The sequence below is a fragment of the Hemitrygon akajei genome, chromosome 11 (assembly GCF_048418815.1).
Source record: "Hemitrygon akajei chromosome 11, sHemAka1.3, whole genome shotgun sequence".
Lineage (NCBI taxonomy): Eukaryota > Metazoa > Chordata > Chondrichthyes > Myliobatiformes > Dasyatidae > Hemitrygon > Hemitrygon akajei.
The window spans coordinates 167,571,885-167,596,663 of record NC_133134.1 but is presented as its reverse complement, the minus strand read 5'-3'; the positions used below and the strand labels follow the sequence as shown (position 1 = coordinate 167,596,663).

The 24,779-nt window shown below is 43.1% G+C and overlaps 1 protein-coding gene across 1 annotated transcript in view; it reads left to right on the top strand.

Moving 5' to 3' along the window:
- LOC140736389 (double-strand-break repair protein rad21 homolog) overlaps positions 1–24,779 on the top strand; it is a 121,728-nt gene that overhangs the window by 41,065 nt on the left and 55,884 nt on the right. The window contains exons 9-11 of the mRNA XM_073062367.1: positions 3,733–3,962; positions 11,447–11,561; positions 20,966–21,123. Of these exons, the coding sequence (XP_072918468.1) occupies positions 3,733–3,962; positions 11,447–11,561; positions 20,966–21,123 (503 nt within the window). The remainder of the gene's footprint in view (positions 1–3,732; positions 3,963–11,446; positions 11,562–20,965; positions 21,124–24,779) is intronic.

Sequence of the window (24,779 nt, the reverse complement as noted above, 5' to 3'; positions counted from 1 at the left end):
CACCTGAATCATAGCCCTTCATATTCCTCCCATCCATATACTTACCCAAGATTCTCTTAAATGTTGCAGTTTCCTCTGGCAGTTCTTTCCACACTCTTACAACCCTCTGAGTAAAGAAGTTCACCTTCAGGTTCCCCTTAAACATTTCACCTTTCACTCTTAATCCATAACTCCAGTTCTAATCTCACCCAAGCCCAGTGGAAAAAGCCTGCTTGTATTTATCCTATCCACTCCACTCATAATTTTGTATACTTCTATCAAACCTCCCTTCATTCTCCTACATTCCAGGGAATAAATTCCTAACATATTCAACCTTTTCCTATAATTCATGTCCTCAAGTCTCAGTAACATTCTTGTAAATTGTCTCTGTACTTTTTCAATCTTATTAATATCTTCCCTGTGCGTAGGTGACCAGACTGCACACTCGACTCCAAATTAGGCCTCGCCAACATCAACATAACATCCCAATTCCCATAAGACATAGGAGCAGAATTAGGCCATTCAGCCCATCGAGTCTGCTCTGCCATTCCATCGTGCTGATCCCGGATCCCACTCAATGCCATATACCTGCCTTCTCACCATATCCTTTGATGCCCAGACTGATCAGGAAATGATCAACTTGTGCCTTAAATATACACATGGACTTGACCTCCACAGCAGTCTGTGGCAGAGAATTCCACAGATTTACTACACTCTTTAATTCGCACTCACTGCCTCCTGCCTGTCAGCTATTCCACTATCCATGCCAATATATTTCCTGTAATGCCACAGGATTTCTTATCTTGTTAAGCAGCCTCTTATGTGGCACCTTATCAATGCCTTCTGAAAATCCAAGTACTGTAAATGACATCCAGTGCCTCTCCTTTGTCCACCCTGTTCGTTACTTCCTCGAAAAACTCTTAACAAATTTATCAGGCAAGATTTTCTTTCAAAGAAACAATGCTGACTTTGACTTATTTTATCATTAATCTCCCAGTGCTTGGAAACCGCAACCTTCATAATGGATCCCAATACTTTTCTCAATCACTGAAGTTAGGCTAACGGGCCTATATATTCCTTTTTTGCCTTCCTCCCTTAAAGAATGGAGTGACATTTGCAAACCCCACCTATCTTCTCCCCATACCCTTTAATGCCCTGACCAATCAGGAAATGATCAACTTTCACCTTCAATATACACACAGACTTGGCCTCCACCGCAGTCTGTGACAGAACATTCCACAGATTTACTACTCTCTGTCTAAAAACAAATTGCTCATTGCCTCTGTTCTAAAGGGTTGCTCTTTAATTTTGAGGCTTCATGCGTGTCTCCACTATCACACCTGATTGGTCCTATTCTCACACAGCTTATCCTCTTGCTCTTCACATACTTGTAGGATACCTTGGGGTTTTCCTTAATCCACCTTGCTAAGAAGGCCTTCTCAAGGCCCCTTCTAGCTCTCCTAATTTCATTCTTAAGTTCCTTCCTGGCATTCTTGTAATTTTCTAGAGCTTTTACAGTACCTAGTTTCTTGAACCTTTCTTAAGCTTTTCTTTTCTTTTTAGCTAGATTTTCTACATCCTTTGTACACCATGGTTCTTTTACCCTACCATCCTTTCCCTGCCTCAATGGAACATACATTTGCAGAACTCCATGCAAATGTTCCTGGAACCTTTGCTACATTTCTGTAATGCATTTCCCTGAGAACATCTGCTCCCAATTTATGTTCCCAAGTTCCTGCCTAATAGCATCATATTTCCCCCACCCCAATTAGGTGTTTTCCCAAATTGCCTGCTCCTATCCCACTCTAGCGCTATAGTAAAAGAGGTAAGAGTTGTGATCTCTACCTCCAGAATGCTCTCCCACCAAGAGATCTGACACCTGACCAGGTTCATTTTCCAATACCAGATCAAGTACAGCCTCTCCTCCAGTTGACTTAACTTGCATCAGGAAACTTTTCTGAACACACCTAACAAACTCCACCCCATCTCAACCCCTTGCTCTAAGGAGATTCCAGTCAATATTAGGAAAGTTTAAAATCTCCCATCACAACAACCCTATTATTATTGCACTGTTCTCAAATCTGCCTCCTTATCTGATCCTTGATGTCTCTGTTACTATTGGGGAGGGGGGTGAGTCTAAAAAACACCCAGAAGAGTTATTGCCTCCTTCCTGTTTAGGACTTCCATCCACAATGACTCAGTAGACAATCCCTCCATTACTTCCTCCTTTTCTGGAGCCGTGATACTACCCCTGATTAACAATCCCACTCCCCCACCTTTTTTGCCTCTCTCCCGGTCCTTTTTGAAATATCTAAAGCCCAGTACACTCAGCAGCTACACCTGCCCCTGCAACAAAAAGTATCTTAATGGCTTCAACATCACAGTTCCACATATTGATCCATGCTGTAAATTCATCTGCCTTGTTTATGATACTCCTTGCATTAAAATAGGCACATCTCAAATCAGCTGGCAGAGTGCATCTTTGCTGTATCTTCTGCTGATCCTTCCTCACAAACTCCCTACAAGCTGTCTCTACTTGTGTGTCAACTGCCCCATCCTCTGTCCCTGCACTCCAGTTCCCACTCCCCTGCAAATCTAGTTAAAACCCTCCCCAAAAGCATTAGCAAATCTCCCTCCCAGAATATTGTTTCTCCTCCAGTTCAGCTGTCACCTGTCCCACTGGTTCAGGTCACCCCTTCCCCAGAAAAGGTACCAATTATCCAAGAACTTGAAACCCTGCCCCCTGCACCAGCTCCTCAGCCACTCATTCATCTGTGCTCTCTTTCTGTTCTGACCTTCCCTAGCTCATTGCACTGGGAATAATCTGGAGATTACTATGGTTCTATTACCACCTTGGAGGTTCTGCTGTTCAGCCTCCTTCCTCATTCCCTAAACTTGTTGCGCAGGACCTCTACCCCTTATTAGTACCAATATGTACAATGACCTCTTATTGCTCACCCTCCCCTTCAAGAATATTCTGCAACTCCTCAGAGATACCCTGGACCCTAGCACCCGGGAGGCAACACACTATCCTGGTGACTCTTGATGCTGCAGAATCTCTTATCTGTCCCCCTAAATATCGAATCCCCTAAGACCCTTGCTCCACCTGACTTCACCCTACCCTTCTGAGGCTCAGAGCCGAACACAGTGCTATTAGTCTGGCTGCTGCTGCCTTGTCCAAATAGGTCACCCCCCCTCTTCAGTATCCAATGGGGTATACCTGTTGCCGAGGGGGATGGCCATGGGGGACCCTCCACTGACTTCTGTCTCCCTTTACCTCTCTCGTTGTTCACCCAAATTCTGCACTCTGGGTGTAACCACCTGCTCAAAAGTTGTATCTTATCAATTGCCTCCCAGATGATCCTAAGTCCGCCCAACTCCAGCCCCAGCTCCTTAATGCGTTCTAATGCTGGAGTTGGCTGTACCTCCCGCAGGTGTAGTCATCAGGGAATCTATCAGATTCCATGAATTCCCACATACTATAGGAGGCGTATTCCACTGCCATATCTGCTATCCTGCCTGCACTGTCCTGTGGGCACTCAAGACCAAATTTTCTAACCTGTTTCTTTGGCCTCAGCCTCTTCTTGTCGAAACCTCTTGAATCAAAGCCTGATGCTCCTACTCTTCCTGCTGGCCTACTCCCAACAATGGCTGCTCCACTTGTCCCTTCTGTACTTTTATTTACTTCACAGTGCTCTGCTCCCGCCACTGATTTGGTTCTGTGGAATCTTACACTGTTAATGTTCTTGTTAGTTTCTTCAGAAAGAAGACGGGGTAAAAGGAGGCGGAAGCTTATTGTGGATTGCATTAAGGAACTGGATAGTAAGACCATTCGTGATCAAATTGAGGACTTTTCTGATATTATCACAACAATAGAACTGGCCCCACCTACCAAGAAGCTAATGATATGGAAAGAGACAGGTGGAGTTGACAAACTGAACACTCTGCCTGCCCAGCACCTAATAAATTACAGATTATTAAAGGTAAATTCACTTTTATTTTCAGCATATAGCCTTGTGATGCTGAAGCTTGAGTAAGTCCCAAGCAAAGAATTATTTGCTTCATGATTTTATTATTAGTTGAAACTTGTTTATCTAAATATAATCATTCACCTTCTCTCTAAAGTTTGGATATTGAAGATTTCCAAAGATATCAGATGAGAATTCTCACAAAAACATCAAACTGATTAAAGCAATATATGTGCTTTGCATATAAATGAGTTGAAAGATTTAACAAAAGAAAGCAACAGGTACAGTATGGTTTAAGTCAAGGATGGTGCCGATTCATTTTGTTGGAAAGAGACATTATCTTCCTGAACACGAGATTCTGCAGATGCTGAAAATCCAGAGTAGCAAGCAGCATCTATGGTGAGGAATAACAAGTCATAACTACCAAAGGTCAAGTGTCTTGGCCAAAAATGCCGACTGCTTATTCCTTTCCATAGGTGTTGCCTGACCTGCTGATTATCTGCCTGTATACAGCCGATACCCACATTACTTGGGATGGTGAGAGGTTGCATTCCTAGAAAACAGTCTGCATTATCATTTTCCGTAACATGAATCTGTGTCATCTGCGCTTCAATCAAGAAATGTGGGTTAAAAAAAAAGTTTTTATTTACTTTGTTTCATATAAATCCCATAAGAATGACTTATATTCTGTGTCTCAAAGTTTTGGTAATGGTGCATCAATTACATATGGGTGAATTCCATTACCTGATTGACTGTACCATGAAGGTTGTCTGTAACATTCACCTTAGTTGATAGGAAATGTTAAAGGTTTAGTCCTCAGATTAAGAAATGGACCTAGAAATGCCTGTACATCCAGGTGGCTGTGCAAGATGGCTGTTGAAGTATTGTGCTAAAGACAATTACATTTGTACACTCAATGCTGCAAGTTTCATTGGGGCAAAGGCTGATATCTGTGATGGCTTGGTGAAAGGAAATATCAGGATAATGGTCTTTACGGCATTTCACTGCAAAATAAAAGAAAAAATCAGTTGTGTAGTGCTGGAAAAATTGTAACTCAATTGGCAGTTGTTCGTTCTCATGGCCAAGTTAAAAAGAAATTTAAAGATTAGCTTTATTTGTCACATGTACATTGAAATATACAGTGAAATGTGTAATTTGTATCAACAAACAACACAGTCCAAGATGTGCTGGGGACAGCCCATAAGTGTCATCATGCTTCCAGCACCTGTAGTCCTAAACTGTATGTCTTTGGAATGTGGGAGGAAACCAGAGCACCCAGAGGAAACTGACGTAGTCACTGGGAGAGCATACAAATTGTTTAGGAGAGTGATGGGAATTGAACTTATAGCTGGTGCTGTAAAGTGTTATGCTACAGCTTTTCATGTAAGTTTCGATCAATTAATCAAATTCTGTAAATTAGACTGTAAGACATAGGAGCAGAATTAAGCCATTTGGTCCATCAAGTCTGCTCTACTATTACATCATGGCTGATCCATTTTCCCTCTCAATCCTATTCTGCCACCTGCCCATAACCTTTCATGCCTTGACTAATCAAAAACCTATCAACTCCGCCTTAAATACACCCAATGACCTGCCTCCACAGCTGTCTGTGGCAATGAATTCCACAAATTCATCCCCCTCTGGCTAAAGAAATTCCTCCTCATCTCTGTTCTGACTGGGTGTCCCTCAATTCTGAGGTTGTGCCCTCTGGTCCTAGAGTCCCCATCTAAGGAAGCATCCTCTCCATATCCACTCTGTCTAGGCCTTTCAACATTCGATAGGATTCAGTGAGATCCCCTTCACCCCCATGCTTCTAAATTCCAGCAAGCAAAGGCCTAGAACCATCTGTATAGATGAGGACTTGCATCTGTATAGATTGATACTTTGAGTGCAGCCGTCAAATTATGTTGTAGCTTAATGAGAAATCTAGTTATGACTAGGAAATACCAGTGCCAGCTTTTTATTGCACTTTTCATTTTTATATTGAGAAATGTGAATATAAATTTAATAACAAAATCAACCATGAGGAAATGAAACATCATAATACATAAGAATATCAAAGGTAAGCTAATTTGATTAGCATATATTAAAATAGTTTACAGTAAGTCAGAACACTTCTTCCAGTTGGTGACATCGAGCTCACTTCATTTAGTTTGCCAGTTAGTCTCAACAAGCAACACAATATCTTGAGATTAAGTTCAAGTTCACGTTTATTGTCATCTGACTATATATAAAAAATTAAATGAAACAACATTCCTCCAGACCACGGTACACCCACACAACATATATTACACGCAGTACATAAACCAAAATATTATACTATAACTAAATTAATAAAATATAATTCAAAATGCTTGTAGTAAAGTGCAGCACAGGTAAACAGTACAGTAAACAGTTTGCTGTCCTAGTGATGAGACCTCGGTTGTACTATTCATTAGTCTCACAGCCTGAGGGCAGAAGCTGTTACCCAGTCTAACAGTCCTAACCCTGGTGCTCCTGTACCTCCTTCCTGACAGGAGTGAATCAAAGAGATTGTGGGATGGGTGATAGTAATCCTCGACAATGCTTTTGAACCTTCGTCTGCAGTGTTTTCGGTAAATGTCACAAGTAGGTGGAAGGAAGACCCTGATGATCCTCTTGGCAGCTTTTACTGTCCTCTGTAGGGTATTGTGGTCTGATGCCTTGCAGCTTCTATACCATACAATGATGCAGCCAGACAGGATACTTTCGATAGTGCTCTTCAGAAAGTTGTTAGAATGGGGGCAGGGAGCATTGTGTGCCCCAGTCTCCTCAGTGAGTTGTGCCTTCTTGACTATTGAGGAGGTGTTGCGGGTCCAGGTTAGATCGTTTCTTCATTCTCTCCACAGCAGAGCCATTGATGCGCAATAGAGAGCGGTTGACCTATGCCTTCCTGAAGTCCACAATCATCTCTTTTGTCTTGTTCATGTTAAGGCTTGGTTGTTATTCTCACACCAGTTGACAAGCCTCTCTATCTCTTCTCTGCTTGCCGACTCATCATTGTTGTTGATGAGGCCAACCACTGTAGTATCATCAGTGAACTTTATGATGTGGTTTGAGCTGAATCTGGCAGTGGTGTCGTGAGTCAGCAGCTGACCTAGCACATAACCCTGGGGGGCATTAAGATCTCTGTTAGCTGGGCCATACAGTCCCTCAGCACTTGACCAGGCATATTGCCCAGACCCATAGCTTTGCATTGGTTTAACTCGGCTGTGGTCAGACAGGGTGCTTGTTCTTCAGGAAGAGAGGGGACTTTCCTCAATGTCACCTCATTCAGTTGATCAAATTGTGCATAGAAAGCATTCAGTCTGTTAGAAAGGGAGACATTGCTGTTGTTGACTTATATTCAGTTTTACGTGGTTTGTATACCTTGTCACATGTGCTGTGTGTCCCTTGTATCACAAAAGTGTCTGTGGATTTTCTGTTCATACTCATGTTTTGCCTTCCTGATGGCATGGGAGAGCATGGCTCTTGCTGACCTTAGAGTCATCCTGTCCCCTGATCTGAAGGTAGTGTTCCAATCCCTAAGTAGTGCACAAACCTCTGCATTCAGCTGTGGTTTCTGGTTTGCTCTGGCAGTGTACTGTTTAATCATGGTAATGTCCTCAATGCGCTTTCCTTTGTAGTCAATCACCGATCTCACATACTTATCAATGATGACGTGATAATCGTAGGAAGCTCCCTCTCTGAATATGCTTCGGTCCGTGCTTTCGAAGCAATTCTGCAGCTCTGAGGTGGCACCTTCTAGCCAGGCCCTGATCTCCCTATGAACTGCTTTGACTCATTTAACCAGAGGTCTGTATGCAGGGATTAATAAAATGGATATGTGGTCTGAGGTTGGGGAATAGCGTTATAGGCTCCACGAATGTTGGTATAAACCAGGTCTAATATATTCTCTTCTCTCACTGCAAAGATGACATGCTGGTAGAACTTTGGCAGGAATGTTTTTAAGTTAGCATGATTGAAGTAACCAGCAACAATGAAGATATTACTGGAGTGAGTGGTTTCAAGGCTGCAGATTGTGCCTTGGAGCTCCTACAGTGCTCCTCCAGAACTAGCACAGAGGTGGGGATGTATACTGCAATAATCACAATAGCAGTAGACTCCCTCAGTAAGTAGAAGGGCTTCACTTCACCTTTAACAACTCTATCTGCAGTGACCAGTGGGCCATTACTACTGAGACGTTCACACAAAAGTTCTTATTAATGTATACACACACACACCTCCTCCATGGGTCTTATCAGAGGTCGCAGCATTTCTGCCTGCCTGAAAGGAGATTAGGTCTTCTAGCTGGATGGCCAAGACTGGAATGGTGTCTTGAAGCCATGTTTCTGTCAGGACGAGTGTGCAACAGTCCCTCATCTCCCGCTGGTTCAGACACAGACACAGCTAATCCAATTTATTTTCTAGCAATTAGACATTAGTGAGTAGAATCAATTGGAGAGTGGGCCTGCAGGGATTTGCTTTGTTTTGCTTAAATGTCGGTGTGCTTACTGCGCTTCGTTCAAGCACACTGTTTCTGACGGCAGCTTCCCTGGTTAGCTGTAGTAGACCATGGAATGAGAGCCTGGTCCCTGCATTAGTCCGTAACTGCACAGCGCCTTTGTTATTCTGCTCACTAGTGAGGTATACTTGCAGATTATAGTGTTCTTAATGCACAGCAGTGTTTCTCCATCATAGAAAAGGCAAACAGGGCAAGAAATTTCACTGTTGGTTGGAACAAGAGTGGCCATTGCATCCATGTGCGATGCCATCTTAAAGGGTTAAAAAAAAAGAAATCTCTGTTGGAAAGAGGAGCCACCATTGGATTTTTATGAGAATATTGATCCAGTCTAGGTTTAACTTCTGTAATATATACAGGATACAAGTTAGTTATGAAGGGAAATGTAGATGAGTATCCTTCCTGTGCTGATAATGTTAAATAATTCTCTGCAATGTACTCCATTAAAAATTGTCTCCAGGGAACCACTATTGTTTTAGACAACAATAACTAAATATTGCTGCTGAAAATACCTTTAAACACCAGGAAACTTAAATACTGTGAGCCCCTTGGCTCATCAAAGTTACTAGTCCATAACTGAAAGGAAAACTATGTTGGTGCATCTTCATTTGAAGTCATTCTTCCAAGAAACATATCCTGAGATATAAGATGTCAAAGCACTCAGTTGATCGCAGCTCTGACTAATCTGTGTTGAAATGATAGAGTATATCATGATCAGACAATTTTGCAAGTCAATGTACTTCTGATAGATAGATAGATAGATAGATAGATAGATACTTTATTCATCCCCATGGGGAAATTCAACTTTTTTTCCAATGTCCCATACACTTGTTGTAGCAAAACTAATTACATACAATACTTAACTCAGTAAAAAATATGATATGCATCTAAATCACTATCTCAAAAAGCATTAATAATAGCTTTTAAAAAGTTCTTAAGTCCTGGCGGTAGAATTGTAAAGCCTAATGGCATTGGGGAGTATTGACCTCTTCATCCTGTCTGAGGAGCATTGCATCGATAGTAACCTGTCGCTGAAACTGCTTCTCTGTCTCTGGATGGTGCTATGTAGAGGATGTTCAGAGTTATCCATAATTGACCGTAGCCTACTCAGCGCCCTTCGCTCAGCTACCGATGTTAAACTCTCCAGTACTTTGCCCACGACAGAGCCCGCCTTCCTTACCAGCTTATTAAGACGTGAGGCGTCCCTCTTCTTAATGCTGCCTCCCCAACACGCCACCACAAAGAAGAGGGCGCTCTCCACAACTGACCTATAGAACATCTTCAGCATCTCACTACAGACATTGAATGACGCCAACCTTCTTAGGAAGTACAGTCGACTCTGTGCCTTCCTGCACAAGGCATCTGTGTTGGCAGTCCAGTCTAGCTTCTCGTCTAACTGTACTCCCAGATACTTGTAGGTCTTAACCTGCTCCACACATTCTCCATTAATGATCACTGGCTCCATATGAGGCCTAGATCTCCTAAAGTCCACCACCATCTCCTTGGTCTTGGTGATATTGAGACGCAGGTAGTTTGAGTTGCACCATATCACAAAGTCCTGTATCAGTTTCCTATACTCCTCCTCCTGTCCATTCCTGACACACCCCACTATGGCCGTGTCATCAGCGAACTTCTGCACATGGCAGGACTCCGAGTTATATTGGAAGTCTGATGTGTACAGGGTGAACAGGACCGGAGAGAGTACGGTTCCCTGCGGCGCCCCTGTGCTGCTGACCACCGTGTCAGACCTACAGTCTCCCAACCGCACATACTGAGGTCTATCTGTCAAGTAGTCCACTATCCAATCCACCATGTGAGAGTCTACTCCCATCTCCGTTAGTTTGTGCCTTAAGATCTTGGGCTGGATGGTGTTAAAGGCACTAGAGAAGTCAAGGAATGTAATCCTCACAGCACAACTGACCCCCTCTAGGTGAGAGAGTGATTTGTGCAGCAAATACGTGATAGCATCCTCTTGTCTTTTATTTAGTAAATATATACTTGATAAAATTCAGCCCTCTAAAGCCAAACAGAATTAATAGAAACATGGAAAATCTACAGCACATTATAGGCCTTCCGGCCCACAATGTTGTGCCGACCATGCAACCTACTCTAGAAGCTGCCTAGAATTCCTTCCAAACTTACTGCAGCGGCAAATTACTTCCTTCTGATGGTTATGCATCTTGTGTTCATTTTCATCAGCAGCATTTAAAGAAATTATCTGGTCATTTTTTCTTATGTTGTGAGTGTTTGCTGCATGCATATTGGCTGTTATACTTCTCTGAATACAATAATAATACGAACAGTAAAGTAGTTCAGTAATCTATTGGAAGTGAATATCCACTTTCTATTAACATTGAACAGAAGAAATTGCCTTACAAAATTCAGTAAAATACCTGACTCTGAAGTTAGGTTCATCAGATTCAGAACAATTATTAACCTTCAACCATCAGGTTCTTGATCCAGCGTGGATAACTTCACTTACCTCACCCCAGAACTGATCACTGAACACAACCTGTAGACTCGCTTTCAAGGACTCTACAACTCATAATCTCAGTACTATTTACTTATGTGTTTGCTTGTTTGTTTATTTATTTATTTGGATTTTTTTTTTGTATTTGCTCAGTTTATCTTCTATTACACGTTGGTTGCATGCCAGTCTTTGTGTGTTATTTTTTTATTAGTTCTATTGTAGTTCCTCGTTCTACTGAGAATGCCAGCAAGAAAATGAATATCAGGGTTGTATGTAGTGAAATATATGTACTTTAATAATAAATAAACTTTGATCTTAAGGTTTGCCACAGTTAAAGAATAGTTCAATTCCAATGTTGTTGCCATTGCAGCATCAATGTTACAAGAGATTCCTGTCAGGCTGTTGGCAGATTTTTATGTTACATGTTAGAAAGCAGTTTATGCAGCAACCATGCACTCAATGTAAACTTATTAGATACTTAATTGCAAATTATCTCACTTGGTTCATCAGTTGTTCAGACGTTGCCTTAGAAAATGTCTACCTTGGGAGAAAAACAATCAGAATGATGCTCTGGAGGGAACATATGATACTGAACAAACAAGAAGTGAGGAACATGATGCAATTGGTAAGTAATTGAAGATTTTATCTAGCATATTTCAAATAGATTTGTTTTGTAATAGTTTAAAAATTGAAGGATCTGTGCAGGAAATAATAACTTCAAGGAGGTGCCTGCTTTATATTTACATAATTTCATTTCCATCTGTTCTCTTCAGTGATGAATAATTTGGGAAATAATTAAGTATTAATATTATGTTAAAACTTTAGAATGGCAAAATACAGGAAAACTGATACTTGATAAACAAAGCAGAGGCTCATTCTTAGCATATATTGTGCATAACAGCAAATTCTTTGATGCACAATTTTGCTTGGTCCTATAAAATGAGGTCTTAGGAGACTAAAAGACTTTTTAAAATGTTGGAATAATTAAAATAAGATGATGTGTTGCTCTTAGCAACACACAACTGCTAACTTATGTTCATAATACTTAAAATATAGATGGCATTGCCATATTCTGAGCTGTTTATTGCTGATAAGCAATTATTTTACGCACCTAACATTGTGCAGAGCAAATTTGCACCTTTTCATCTGGATTTTGCAAAAGTTTCTCTTTGTTCTGCGATACATAATCTTAGGATGTGTTACTGTATCTTCTGATTTATTAGAAACAGAAAAATTGCAAAAGCAGAAATCTCTTCAGAGGTTCAAAGGTTCATTTATTATCAAAGTATAATATCAACCTCGGAAATTCTTCTCCAGATAGTCACAAAACCAAGAAGGAAAAGAATGCAGCTCGATCATCAGCCCCCAAATCCCTCCTTCCTGCACAAAAAAATGAACAAAAGCAGAACAGGCACATCGACCCCCAAATCTCCACCGCACATTAAAAAAAATTAGAAAGATTGAATGAAATACAAAGAATATAAAGAAACTGTAAGACTGAAAAAAAAGTCCACAATCCAAATTTATATCCAAAATGCAGAAAACCTGGGTAACATTCTCCTGGCTTAGTGGCAGGCTCTCACATCTCCAGCAGCAGATCGATTCCATCAGTGATCAAAAGGCAGTCTCCCTTCTCCGGTAGCAGAGCAATCGTACTAGCGATCAAGTGGCAGTCTCCCCTCTGTGGCAGCAGAGCGATCCCAGCAGCAATGAAAAGGCAGCCAGCAGTGCTCACCTTCCGCATTCACCTTGAATTTCCATCTCGCTCATTGCTTTAATTGATCAACAACGGAAGTTCTAATCAGAGAAATGCTGTTGAACACTGGCTCATGCGTTGTTTGCAAGCTTCTCGCCATGAGGTTCGTGCATGCTGCCTCTGTCTCCTGGAATTCTCTAAGGAACTGCAGAGCGCTGGAATACCCAAACGATCTCCAAACTTCAAATCACAAGCTTCAATTCCTGAATCACATTCAAGATGAAAAACAAATGTAAAAGACATAAAAGAAATGAAATTTATGTTTTCACAGTCTATCCAGAAGAATTTGACTGGATAGCATTGTACGTAGACACCATCTTGACCGGAATCAACTCTTGATCATGGTTACTGTGCAGAACAAATTATTTGAGAACAATTTTATAAGATGCCAGTAACTTGATAATTTCTAAATAACTACTAGCCAACAAATCTCTAGAACTCTGCCATTCCGTTCTAGGTGTGACAGAGTAAGTCTCTCTTGTCACCGCTTCATCTCTGAAAGATTGTGATAGAACCTTGTAAGTCTATGAAACACTTCATGGCATCAGGATGCCCAAGGCCATAGCATAAAATATAAATGTTTCATATATTTTTGAGGGCAGTACTTGGGGCAGTACTAAGTCATTCTGCTGCAAACTGGGTGTTACTTTCATTCTTTTTTTATCTAGTTTGTAGACAGAAAACTTCAAATGGTTCTTTACCCATCCCTGTGCTGTGACTCCATTGCCAGCCAGGATTCAGCCTGATTTCTTACCTACATAGTATCCTTTCATTCAAAAATACACTGAAGAAAAGAACTGCAGATGCTAGGATCTGAAATAACAAACTAAAAATGCTGAAAATATGGGTCAAGTAGCAGCAGTGGAGGGAGAAAGTGTTACATTCTTTCTTCAAAATTAGGAAAAATACAACATATTCTAATTTGGTAGATACAAGATGGATAGAGAAGTTGCTGCTGTTCTGAAATTATTCAGTTCATTATTAGGTCCTCAAGGTTATCACTTGTCTACTTGGAAAATGGGCTACTGATCTTCAAGCTTGGAATGGGCTTCATTGGAAGAGTACAAGACATCAAAGTCAGAGAAGTCACAGTGCAGGTGTAATGGAGAATTAACATGGTGGGCAACTAAAAGCATAGGGTCTCCCCAGTAGGCTTAATAGAGATGTTTTGAAAAGTGGTTGTCCAGTCTGACTTGGTACGTCCTGTATGAGGGAAACAAATTGTGAAAGCTGAATGCAGTAGTTTTAATTTGCAAATGAATTCTGGCATGCACATTTTTGGTTTTGACTACAGTTGACACCGCCTTTTAGATGCTGCTCTTTGACCAACCTAAACAGGAGCTCAGTGGTTACCAGCTCTTTGTTCTAAGTTCAAAAACACAAGCTAATATGATAGAATTTTAATTTGGATCCTTAGTTTATCAGTATGTACCTCTAAGTTTGTAGCTCACTAACATTACTCTATTGGCAATGTTAATGGATCTTAAGTGAGTGAGTTTGATGAATGCCTAAGAGATGGCCTTTTAGAGCAGTTTGTCGTTGAGCCTACCAGGGATCAGCTATACTGGATTGGGTGTTGTGTAATGAACCAGAGGCAATTAGATAGCTTAAGGTATAAGAGCCCTTAGGGACCAGTGATCACAGTATGACTGAGTTCAATTTGAAATGTGATAGGGAGAAAGTAAAGTCCAATGTAGCAATATTTCAGTGGAGTAAGAGAGAGCAGCTGTATGAGAGAGGAGTTGGCCAAAGTAAATTGGAAGGAACTGCTGACGGGGATGTCAGCAGAGTAGCAATGGCGTACATTTCAGGGAAAAATTAGGAAGGTGCAAGACATATGTATTCCAAAAATGAAGAAGTACTCAAATGGTAAAATAGTACAACTGTGGCTGATGAGGGAGGTCAAAGCTATTGTAAAAGCAAAAGCGAGGGCAAACAACAAAGCAAAAATTAGTGGGAAGATAGAGGATTGGGAAATTTTTAAAAACCTATAGAGAGCAAATAAAAATCATTAGAAGGGAAGAAATGAAATTTGAAAGCAATCTAGCAAATAATATCAAAGTGGATGGTAAAAGTTCTTTCAAGTATGTTAAAAATAAAAGAGAAATGAGAGTGGATATAGGACCGCTAGAAAATGAGGCAGGAGAAATAATAACAGGGACAAGGAGATGGCTGATGAAATAAATGAGTGTTTTGCATCAGACTTCACTGTGGAAGACACTAGCAGTATGCCTGATGTTGTAGTGTGTGAAGGAAGAGAAGTGGGAGCAGTTACTATTACAAGTGAGAATGTGCTCAAAAAGCTGAAAGAGCTAATGGTACATGAGAATCAGAATCAGGTTTATTATCACTGGCATGTGACATGAAATTTGTTAACTTAGCAGCAACAGTTCAATACAATACAGAGAGAAAAAAATAATAGATAAAGTAAAAATAATAATAAATAAACAGGTAAATCAATTATGTATATTGAATAGATTTTTTAAAAATGTGCAAAATCAGAAATACTGTATATTAAAAAAGTGAGGTAGAGTCCAAAGATTCAATGTCCATTTAGGAATCATGGTGGAGGGGAAGAAACTGAGTGTGTACCTCCTTCCTGATGGTAACGGTGAGAAAAGGGCATGCCCTGGGTGCTGGAGATCCTTAATAATGGACACTACCATTCTGAGACACCACTCCCTGAAGATGTCCTGGGTACTTTGTAGGCTAGTACCCAAGATGGAGCTGACTGGATTTACAACCTTCTGCAGCTTCTTTCGGTCCTGTGCAGTAGCTTCCATACCAGACAGTGATGCAGCCTACCAGAATGCTCTCCATGGTACAACTAAAGAAGTTTTTGAGTGTATTCGTTGACATGCCAAATCTCTTCAACCTCTTAGTCATTGTCTTGCCTTCTTTATAACTACATCGATATGTTGGGATCCGGTTAGATCTTCAGAGATCTTGAAACCCAGGAACTTGAAGCTGCTCACTCTCTCCACTTCTGATCCCTCTATGAGGATTGGTATATGTTCCTTTGTCTTACCCTTCCTGAAGCCCACAGTCAGTGCGTTCGTCTTACTGACGTCGAGTGCCAGGTTTTGCTGCGGCACCACTCCACTAGTTGGCATATCTCACTCCTGTATACCTTCTTGTCACCACCTGAGATTCTACCAACAATGGTTGTATCGTCAGCAAGTTTATAGATGGTATTTGAGCTATGCTTAGCCACACAATCATGTATATATAGAGAGAGCAGAGGGCTAAGCACACACAACTGAGATGCACAGGTGTTGATCGTCAGTGAGGAAGATATGTTATCACCAATCCACACATATTGTGGTCTTTCGGTTAGGAAGTCGAGGATCCAATTGCAGAGGGAGGTACTGCAACTTTGGTAAACTGCTTCCAAAATGACTCCAGAGAACTCCCATTGTGGGTAAAATGTATGGTACTTTACTGCTAGATATTCCAGGTCTGGTGAGTGGAATTGGGACAGCACTGATATATTTGTGCACCAATAAGAGTTGATCATGAGGAATACTCCTCCACCTCTGCTTTTGAGAGACTATAGATCTATTATGGCAGTATATAGTAAAACCGTCTATCTGGATTGCTGCATCCAGTACGGAAGGAAGGGGTTAACCAGGATTCAGTGAAACAAAGGACACGCAGTCCTAATGTCCCTCTGATTCAGCACCCTAGCTCTGAGATCATCGATTTTAATTCACCAGAGACTGCATGTTCGCCAGCAAGATAGTCGGTATAGGTAATTTAAAACCCTATTTCCTTAAACCCACTTGTAACCCAGATCTACACCCGTGCTTCCTCCGAGGTGTGCTCTGTAGGCACTTCCAACCACAATCGGTGTTGTTTCTGTCGGTTTTAAGCAGCGATAGTTCGTTTAAACGCATTAAGACTTCTTTTTTGACTGTACTGACCTTGGAAGCAGTTGTGCTTTTTAGCTGTATCAGGCTGAAAGTCACCCGGACCAGATGAACTGCACCCTAGGGTTCTGAAAGAGGTAGCGTTAGAGATTGTGATGGCATTAGAAATGATCTTTCAAAAATCATTGGACTCTAACATGGTTCTAGAGGACTGGAAAATTGCAAAAAAATATCACTTCACTCTAAGAAAGGAGGAAGGCAGCAGAAAAGAAATTATAGACCAGTTAGCCTGACCTCAGTGGTTGGGAAGATGTTAGAGTCAATTGTTGAGGTGATAGAGTACTTAGTGATGCAGGACAAGATGGTACAAACTCAGCATGGTTTCCTTCAGGGAAAATCCTGCCTGATGAATCTGTTGGAATTCTTTGAGGAGATTACAAGTAGGATAAATAAAGGGGATGGAGTGGATGTTGTATATTTGGACTTTCAGAAGGACTTTGACAAGGTGCCACGCATGAGGCTGCTTACTAAGTTAAGAGCCCATGGTATTACAGGTAAGTTACTAACATGGTTAGAGCATTGACTGATTGGTAGGACGCAGTGAATGGGAATAAAAGGATCCTTTTCTGGTTGGCTGCCAGTGACTAGTGGTGTTCTGCAGGGGTTGTGTTAGGACCACTTCTTTTCATGCTGTATATATAAATAATTTAGTTGATGGAATAGATGGCTTTGTTGCCAAGTTTGCAGATGATACAAAGATTAGTGGAGGGGCAGGTAGTGTTGAGGAAACAGGTAGGATACAGAAAGACTTAGATTAGGAAAATGAGTAAGAAAGTGGCAAATGAATTACAATGTTGGAAAACGCATGGTCATGCCGTTTTGTAGTAGAAATAAATGTCTGGACTATTTTCTAAATGGAGAAAATCCAAAAATCTGAGATGCAGAGGGACTTGGGAATCCTTGTGCAGAACAACCTGAAGGTTAGCTTGCTGGTTGAGTCAGTGGTGAGGAAAGCAAATGCCATGTTAGCATTCATTTCAAGAGGTCTAGAATACAAGAGCAGGGATGTGATGCTGAAGCTTTATAAGGCACTGGTGAGGCCTGACCTTGAGTATTTTGTACAGTTTTGGGCTCCTCATCTTAGAAGAAATACACTGGCATTGGAGAGGGTCCAGAGGAGGTTCACAAGGATGATTCTGGGAATGAAAGGGTTCTAATACAAGGAACACTTGATGGCTCTGGGTCTGTACTCGTTGGAATTCAGTAGGAGAGATCTCATTGAAACCTTTTGAATGTTGAAAGGCTTAGACAAAATAGATGTGGAAAGGATGTTTCCCATGGTGGGAGAGTCTAGGACAAGAAGGACAGCCTCAGGATAAAGGGGCACCCTTTCAAAACAGAGATGCAGAGAAATTTCTTTAGCCAAAGGGTGGTGAATTTGTAGAATTTTTTGCCACATGCAGCTGTGGACGCCAGATCGTTGGGTGTATTTAAGGCAGAGATTGATAGGTTCTTGATTGGACAAGGCATCAAAGGTTATGGGGAGAAGGCCAGGAACTGAGGTTGAGGAGGAAAAGAAAGGATCAGCCATGATTGAATGTTGGAGCAGGCTCGATGGGCCAGATGGCCTAATTCTGCTCCTATGTCTTATTATGATTCAACAACAGAAAATAAGTGTTTTCAGTTGAAAAATGTATGCTGATGTAAAATTTTGTATAAAATAATTATATTACTTTTAAAAATAAAAATACAAAGCCAGCTCGGACTTCCGGTTGGCAGCCAAATGGAGTAGTCGCAGAGAACGTGCGTTCCATCCTACTTTCTATTTTCACACTCCTCCTTCCCCCTTTTCGCATACCAAACTGTTGGATGTTTTTGCTCTTCCCCCTGCCTGTGACTTTACTCACTCCACAATGACCTCAAAGAGTATTAAATCTGGGAAAAAGAGGCAGCTGGCCTGACAGTAGAGGCGTTTGACCGTGTGGAATGAAATTACCTCTGTGCTGTTTTAGAAAAATTTGATTTTGGACCAAGTTTCATCACATGGATTAAACTGTTCCATTCATGTCCCACTGCCTCTGTTTTGACCAACTCTCATCAACCCCAACCTTTCAATCTCAAATGTGGAACCCCCCAAGGGTGCCCCTTAAGCCCGTTACTTTTCAATCTGGCCATAGAGCCACTGGAGATTGCGTTCTGCAGTTGTGTGAATCTGACAGGGATTTGGAGGGAGGGAGTTGAGCACAAAGTCTCCCTTTATGCTGATGAGTTTTTACTTTTTATATCAAACCCAATCACCTCCTTACCCCCCATGTTCTCACTCCTTAACAAATTTAGCCTGTTTTCAGGATATAAACTTAATTTACACAAGAGCAAACTTTTTCCAATAAATGGAGAAGCACAAGCGTCAAAGTTCCATAACCTCCCTTTTAAGGTAGTGAATAACCGATTTACTTACCTTGGCGTCACAGTAACAAGGAATTATAAGTGTCTTTTTGGAGAAAATTTCACCAATTTGTTAAATCATACAAAACAGAGCCTAGCACAGTGGTCACCCCTGTCCATGTCCCTGATGGGCCGAATTAATGTTGTCAAAATGAGCATCCTTCCTAAATTCTTATACCATTTTCAATCCATACCAACTTTCATTCCTAAAGTCTTCTTTGACTTGCTAGACTCAGTCATATCATCCTACTTATGGAAGGGCAAGCATCCCCAACTGAATGAAGTCCATCTTCAAAAACCTAAAAGTGTTGGGGGCATGGCTCTGCCCAATTTCCACTTACATTACTGGTAGCTAACATACGCCAACTCATCTTTTGTTCTCATTTCCACAACCAATCTGACTGCCCACTATGGGTGGCAATGGACCTGAATTCCATTAAGAATTTCTCTATCTCCGCACTTCTTGGATCCATAGCCCTTTTTCTTACACCTAAACGAATTGTTAAATCTTGTTATCAGGCACACGCTGAGACTATGGGCTCAGTTCAGAAACTATAGTGGTCTTTATGGCTTCTCTCTTTCAAGTACTATTCTACATAATCACCTCTTCCAGCCTTCTATACATAATCCAACATTTCAAGACTGGTATAGAAAGGGCATCAGGCGCTATAAAGATCTTCTTATAGACAACTGCTTTGCATCATTTGAACAATTGTCTGCAAAGTTTAACTTACCCAACACTCACTTCTTCAGATATTTGCAAATTAGACATTTTATCAGCCCTTTGTTGTCAAACTTCCCTGAGGCACCCGACACAAATGTCATTGATATGTTTCTCTGCATGAATCCATTGCGCAAAGGTCTAATATCTACTATTTGTGACAAGCTAGTGGTTCTGAGGTGAGCCCCATTTGATAAAATTAAAATTGCCTGGGAGCAAGATTTAAATTTTTCACTGTCAGACGATGTATGGGATTCAGTTCTCAAGTTAGTTAACTTAACCCCTTTATGTGCACACCACTGCCTGTTACAGTTCAAGGTTGTACATATGTTTAAAACTAAATTATCTCGCATTTACCCAGATGTTAATCCCTGCTGCAACAAATTAAAAAGGGGCGAGGTTTCCCTTATTCACGTGTACTGGACATGCCCTAGCTTGGAAAAATACTGGAAACATGTTTTCCAAACTCTATCCCAAATACTTAATTACAATCTGGAACCTAATCTTTTGATTGCTGTTTTCAGCACCTCCGGAGAGGGGGACATGCACTAAGTCCGACCAAACGTCGCATACTGTCTTGCCTCTCTTTTGACTAGGCATGCAGTCTTGCTCGGATGGAGGGATGCTGCCCCGCCCACCCATGCTCAGTGGCTTAGGGACATCATGTCCAGTCTATACCTTGAGAAGATCCATTACTCAACTCTCAATTTGGACATAAAGTTCCAAAAGGTGTGGGGACCCTTTCTTGAATATTTTCAGAATTCCCAGCCAAACTAAAGGTCCATCCCTTCTTCCTTTCCTCTGCACATAACTCCCTGACTTTCAGCATTCTCCGGTAAAATTCTACAAACTCAGATGTGTAAACATACAATAGTTTATGTGTTAGGAAAATACACCTTCTCTATACCAATGCAGCTCTGGGGATAAAGGTTCTGTTTAACCTTTTTTTGCTAATGCAATGATGGCTTGGGGATGGGAATTGGGAGGGGTAGGTCAGGGCAGGGAGCCAACCAAAGCATGATTGTACTATGGGTGTATCTCTTTCATAGATGTGAATTGTACATTTGTTACATCTATTATGTACTGCACAAACCTCCTTTGTACTATGCTTTCTTGATTTATAAAACCAATAAAAATATTGCTGAGAAAAAAAATTATATAAAGCCAACTCAAGTAAATTCTGGCTGAAGTATCTGCAAATGAGTTCTTTTTCTTTCTTTTATCTGCATATATTTTAGGATTTGATAAAGATTTGCATAATGTGGAGGAACCTTGTGATTTGCAAGATTCTCTAATAACTGAATCCAGAAGAAGTAGCATTGGTCACAGACCAGTATCTGTCCAGAAAGTGTGCAAAGACCATGACAGTTTATCTGAAAAAGAGATCTATGATTTGGTAAGTGCCTGTAACAGCAGTTATTTCATTCTGGATTAATAATGACATAACGCTTAATATAAGTTATCTTTTTATAACTTCATAGTGTGAGAGTTGCAGATGTTTATATTATGGAAGCATCAGAATGGGCCTGCACAACAATCTCAAGGGGAAAAATTGAATCAGCAAATTAAGCATTTAGAAATAATCAAATTGCTTGCAGAAAAAGACCAATGCATTGGCATTTTAATGCAGGTTTGAGGGAAAACAATTTTTTAAAATCATGACCATGAAATTCTTTGTAGCTAATCCCACTTCCCCTCTGATACCTAAACAAAGATGAATTTTAAAATCTTGTTTATACGTATTTTTGTCATACTTCATGCAAATTGATGCCAACAGAGCAGAAGCAATTCTCAGAACCTATCTCACAGGAAGATTAGAGTGTTGTACCTAGAAATTTGAAAGAGTAGTATTGTAGTGGTGTGCTACACACAGTGCTAAAATAATGACACGGAGTCGGTGAGCTGCAGTTGCAAAAGAGATTTATGCAAACTTCGCGGCCTCGATTTAAAGCCTTCCTGTTTCCGCCCTCCCCGGGCGGGAATGCTGTAGGAGGTGCATATTCACAGTCCCATCCCACGCGCGGGCTTTTCCCCTTGCTGGTGACGAAGACTTGGCGCCCTCTTTGGGACCTGCCTCAATGCCAGCGCGTGCCGCTTTGTGAGCCGGTTCGAGTGCACTGGGAAGTGGGTCGCCACATAACCACCCCCCCCCCAGAACCGGCGATACACCCCCAATGTCCACAGTCTGGGTTGGACTCTGTTTGGGAGGTCTGCCTCTGCGCCACGGTGCCTGAATCTCGACCGGCTGCACCAAGTCCACATGGGCCGGTTTGAGTCGGTCCACTGTGAAAACCTCCTCTTTCCCCCCAATGTCCAGCACGAATGTGGACCCATTGTTTCCGATCACCGTAAATGGCCCTTCATAGGGCCGCTGTAGCGGTGCCCGATGTCCGCCCTGTCGTACAAAAATGAACTTACAGTTTTGCAGGTCTTTGGGTACGCAGGTCGGGTTTTGCCTATGCTGTGAAGTGGGTATTGGGGGCCAGGTTACCGAGCCTCTCGCCTAGTCTGCCCAGGACTGCTGCGGGTTCTTCCTCTTGCCCCCTTGGGGCTGGTATGAACTCTCCTGGGACGACCAGGGGTGCGCCGTACACCAACTCGGCCGACGAGGTGTGCAGATCCTCTTTGGGCGCCATGCGGATTCCGAGCAGGACCCAGGGAAGCTTGTCCACCCAGTTAGGCCCTTTGAGTCGAGCCATGAGAGCCGACTTCAGGTGACGGTGGAAACGCTCCACTAGTCCGTTCGACTGTGGGTGGTAGGCCCCCAAAAGGCTGGACATAGCTGACCACAGGCTGGAGGTGAACTGGGTGCCTCTGTTGGAGGTAATGTGGGCCGGTACCCCAAAGCAAGAAACCCAGGTGGCAATCAGTGCCCGGGCGCAAGATTCGGAGGTGGTGTCGGTGAGCAGGACTGCCTCTGGCCATCTCATGAACCAGTCCACGATAGTCAGGAGGTGCTGCGCTCCTCGCGACACTGGCAGGGGGCCCACGATATCCACATGAATGTGGTCAAAACGCCAGCGGGTGTGGTGGAACTGCTGCGGCAGAGCTTTGGTGTGCCGCTGCACCTTGGCTGTTTGGCAGTGCATGCACATTTTGGCCCATTCACTGACCTGCTTGCGAAGTCCATGCCAAACGAACCTGTTGGCTACCATCTGGACGGTTGTTCTGATGGAGGGGTGTGCTAAGTTGTGAATGGAGTTGAAAACGCGCCGCCACCAGGCTGCCGGAACGACGGGGCGGGGTTGGCCGGTGGTGACGTCACAGAGTAGGGTCTTCTCACCCGGGCCTACAGGGAGGTCCTGGAGCTGCAAACCGGAGACTGCAGTCCTGTAACTAGGGATCTCCTCATTTGCCTGCTGCGCCTCCACCAGTGCTTCATAGTCTACCCCCGGGACAGGGCTTGGATGTTAGGGCGGGAGAGGGCGTCCGCCATGACATTGTCCTTTCCCGAGACATGCCGGACATCCGTCGTGTATTCGGAGATGTAGGACAGATGTCGCTGCTGGCGGGACAACCAGGGGTCGGATGCTTTCGTGAACGCAAAGGTAAGCGGTTTGTGGTCCGTGATCGCAGTGAAGGGCCTACCTTCTAAGAAGTACCTGAAATGCTGGATTGCCAGGTATAGCGCCAGCAGTTCCCGGTTGAAAGCACTGTATTTGAGCTCGGGTGGTCGTAGGTGTTTGCTGAAAAATGCCAGGGGTTGCCAGCGACCCTCGATGAGTTGTTCCAGCACTCCACAGACTGCCGTGTTAGATGCTTCCACTGTGAGGGCGGTAGGGACATTTGTTCTGGGGTGCACTAGCATCGTGGCGTTTGCCAAGGCTTCTTTGGTTTTAATGAAAGCGGCAGTGGACTCCTCGTCCCAGGTAATGTCCTTGCCCTTACCTGACATCAGGGTGAACAGGGGGCGCATGATTCGGGCAGCTGAAGGGAGGAAGCGGTGGTAGAAATTCACCATACCCACGAATTCTTGAAGGCCTTTGATTGTGTTGGGTTGGGAGAAATGGCGGACCGTGTCTACCTTGGCGGGCAGAGGGGTTGCCCCGTCTTTAGTAATCCTGTGGCCCAGGAAGTCGATGGTGTCAAGCCCGAACTGGCATTTGGCCGGGTTGATTGTCAGGCTGTATTCACTCAGTCGGGCAAAGAGTTGACGGAGGTGGGACAGATGCTCCTGACGACTGCTGCTGGCTATGAGGATGTCGTCCAAATAGATGAAAGCGAAGTCCAGGTCGCGTCCCACCACGTCCATTAACCGCTGAAATGTCTATGCGGCATTCTTTAGGCCGAACGGCATGCGGAGGAACTCGAAAAGGCCGAAAGGGGTGATGAGTGCCGTTTTGGGGACGTCGTCTGGATGCATCGGGATTTGATGGTATCCCCGGACGAGGTGTATCTTGGAGAAGATCCGTGCGCCGTGCAGGTTCACTGCAAAGTCCTGAATGTGCGGCACAGGGTAGCGGTCCGGTGTTGTAGCCTTCTTCAGCCTGTGGTAGTCGCCGCATGGTCTCCAGCCCCCTGTTGCTTTGGGCACCATGTGCAGGGGGGAGGCCCATGGGCTGTCGGACCGCCGTATGATCCCCAATTCCTCCATCCTCTTGAACTCCTCCTTCGCCAGTTGGAGCTTGTCCGGGGAAAGCCTTCGAGCACGGGCGTGGAGGGTGGTCCTTGTGTCGGGATGTGGTGCTGTATGCCATGTCTGGGCATGGCTGCCGTGAACTGCAGTGCCAGAACCAATGGGAAATCCGCCAGGATTCTGGTGAAGTCGTTGTCGGACAGCGTGATGGAGCCTAGGTGTGGGGCCAGCAACTGGGCTTCACCCAGGGAGAACATTTGAAAGGTCTCGGCTTGGTCCAGTCTCTTCCTTGGCAGGTCGACCAGTAGGCTGTGAGCCCGCAAAAAATCCGCTCCCAGGAGCGGTTGGGCTACGGCAGCCAGTGTGAAATCCCACGTGAACCGGCTGGAGCTGAACTGTAGCCGCACCATATGGGTGCCGTAGGTCCTTACTGTGCTGCCATTTGCGGCCCTCAGGGTGGGACCGGGTTCTCTGTT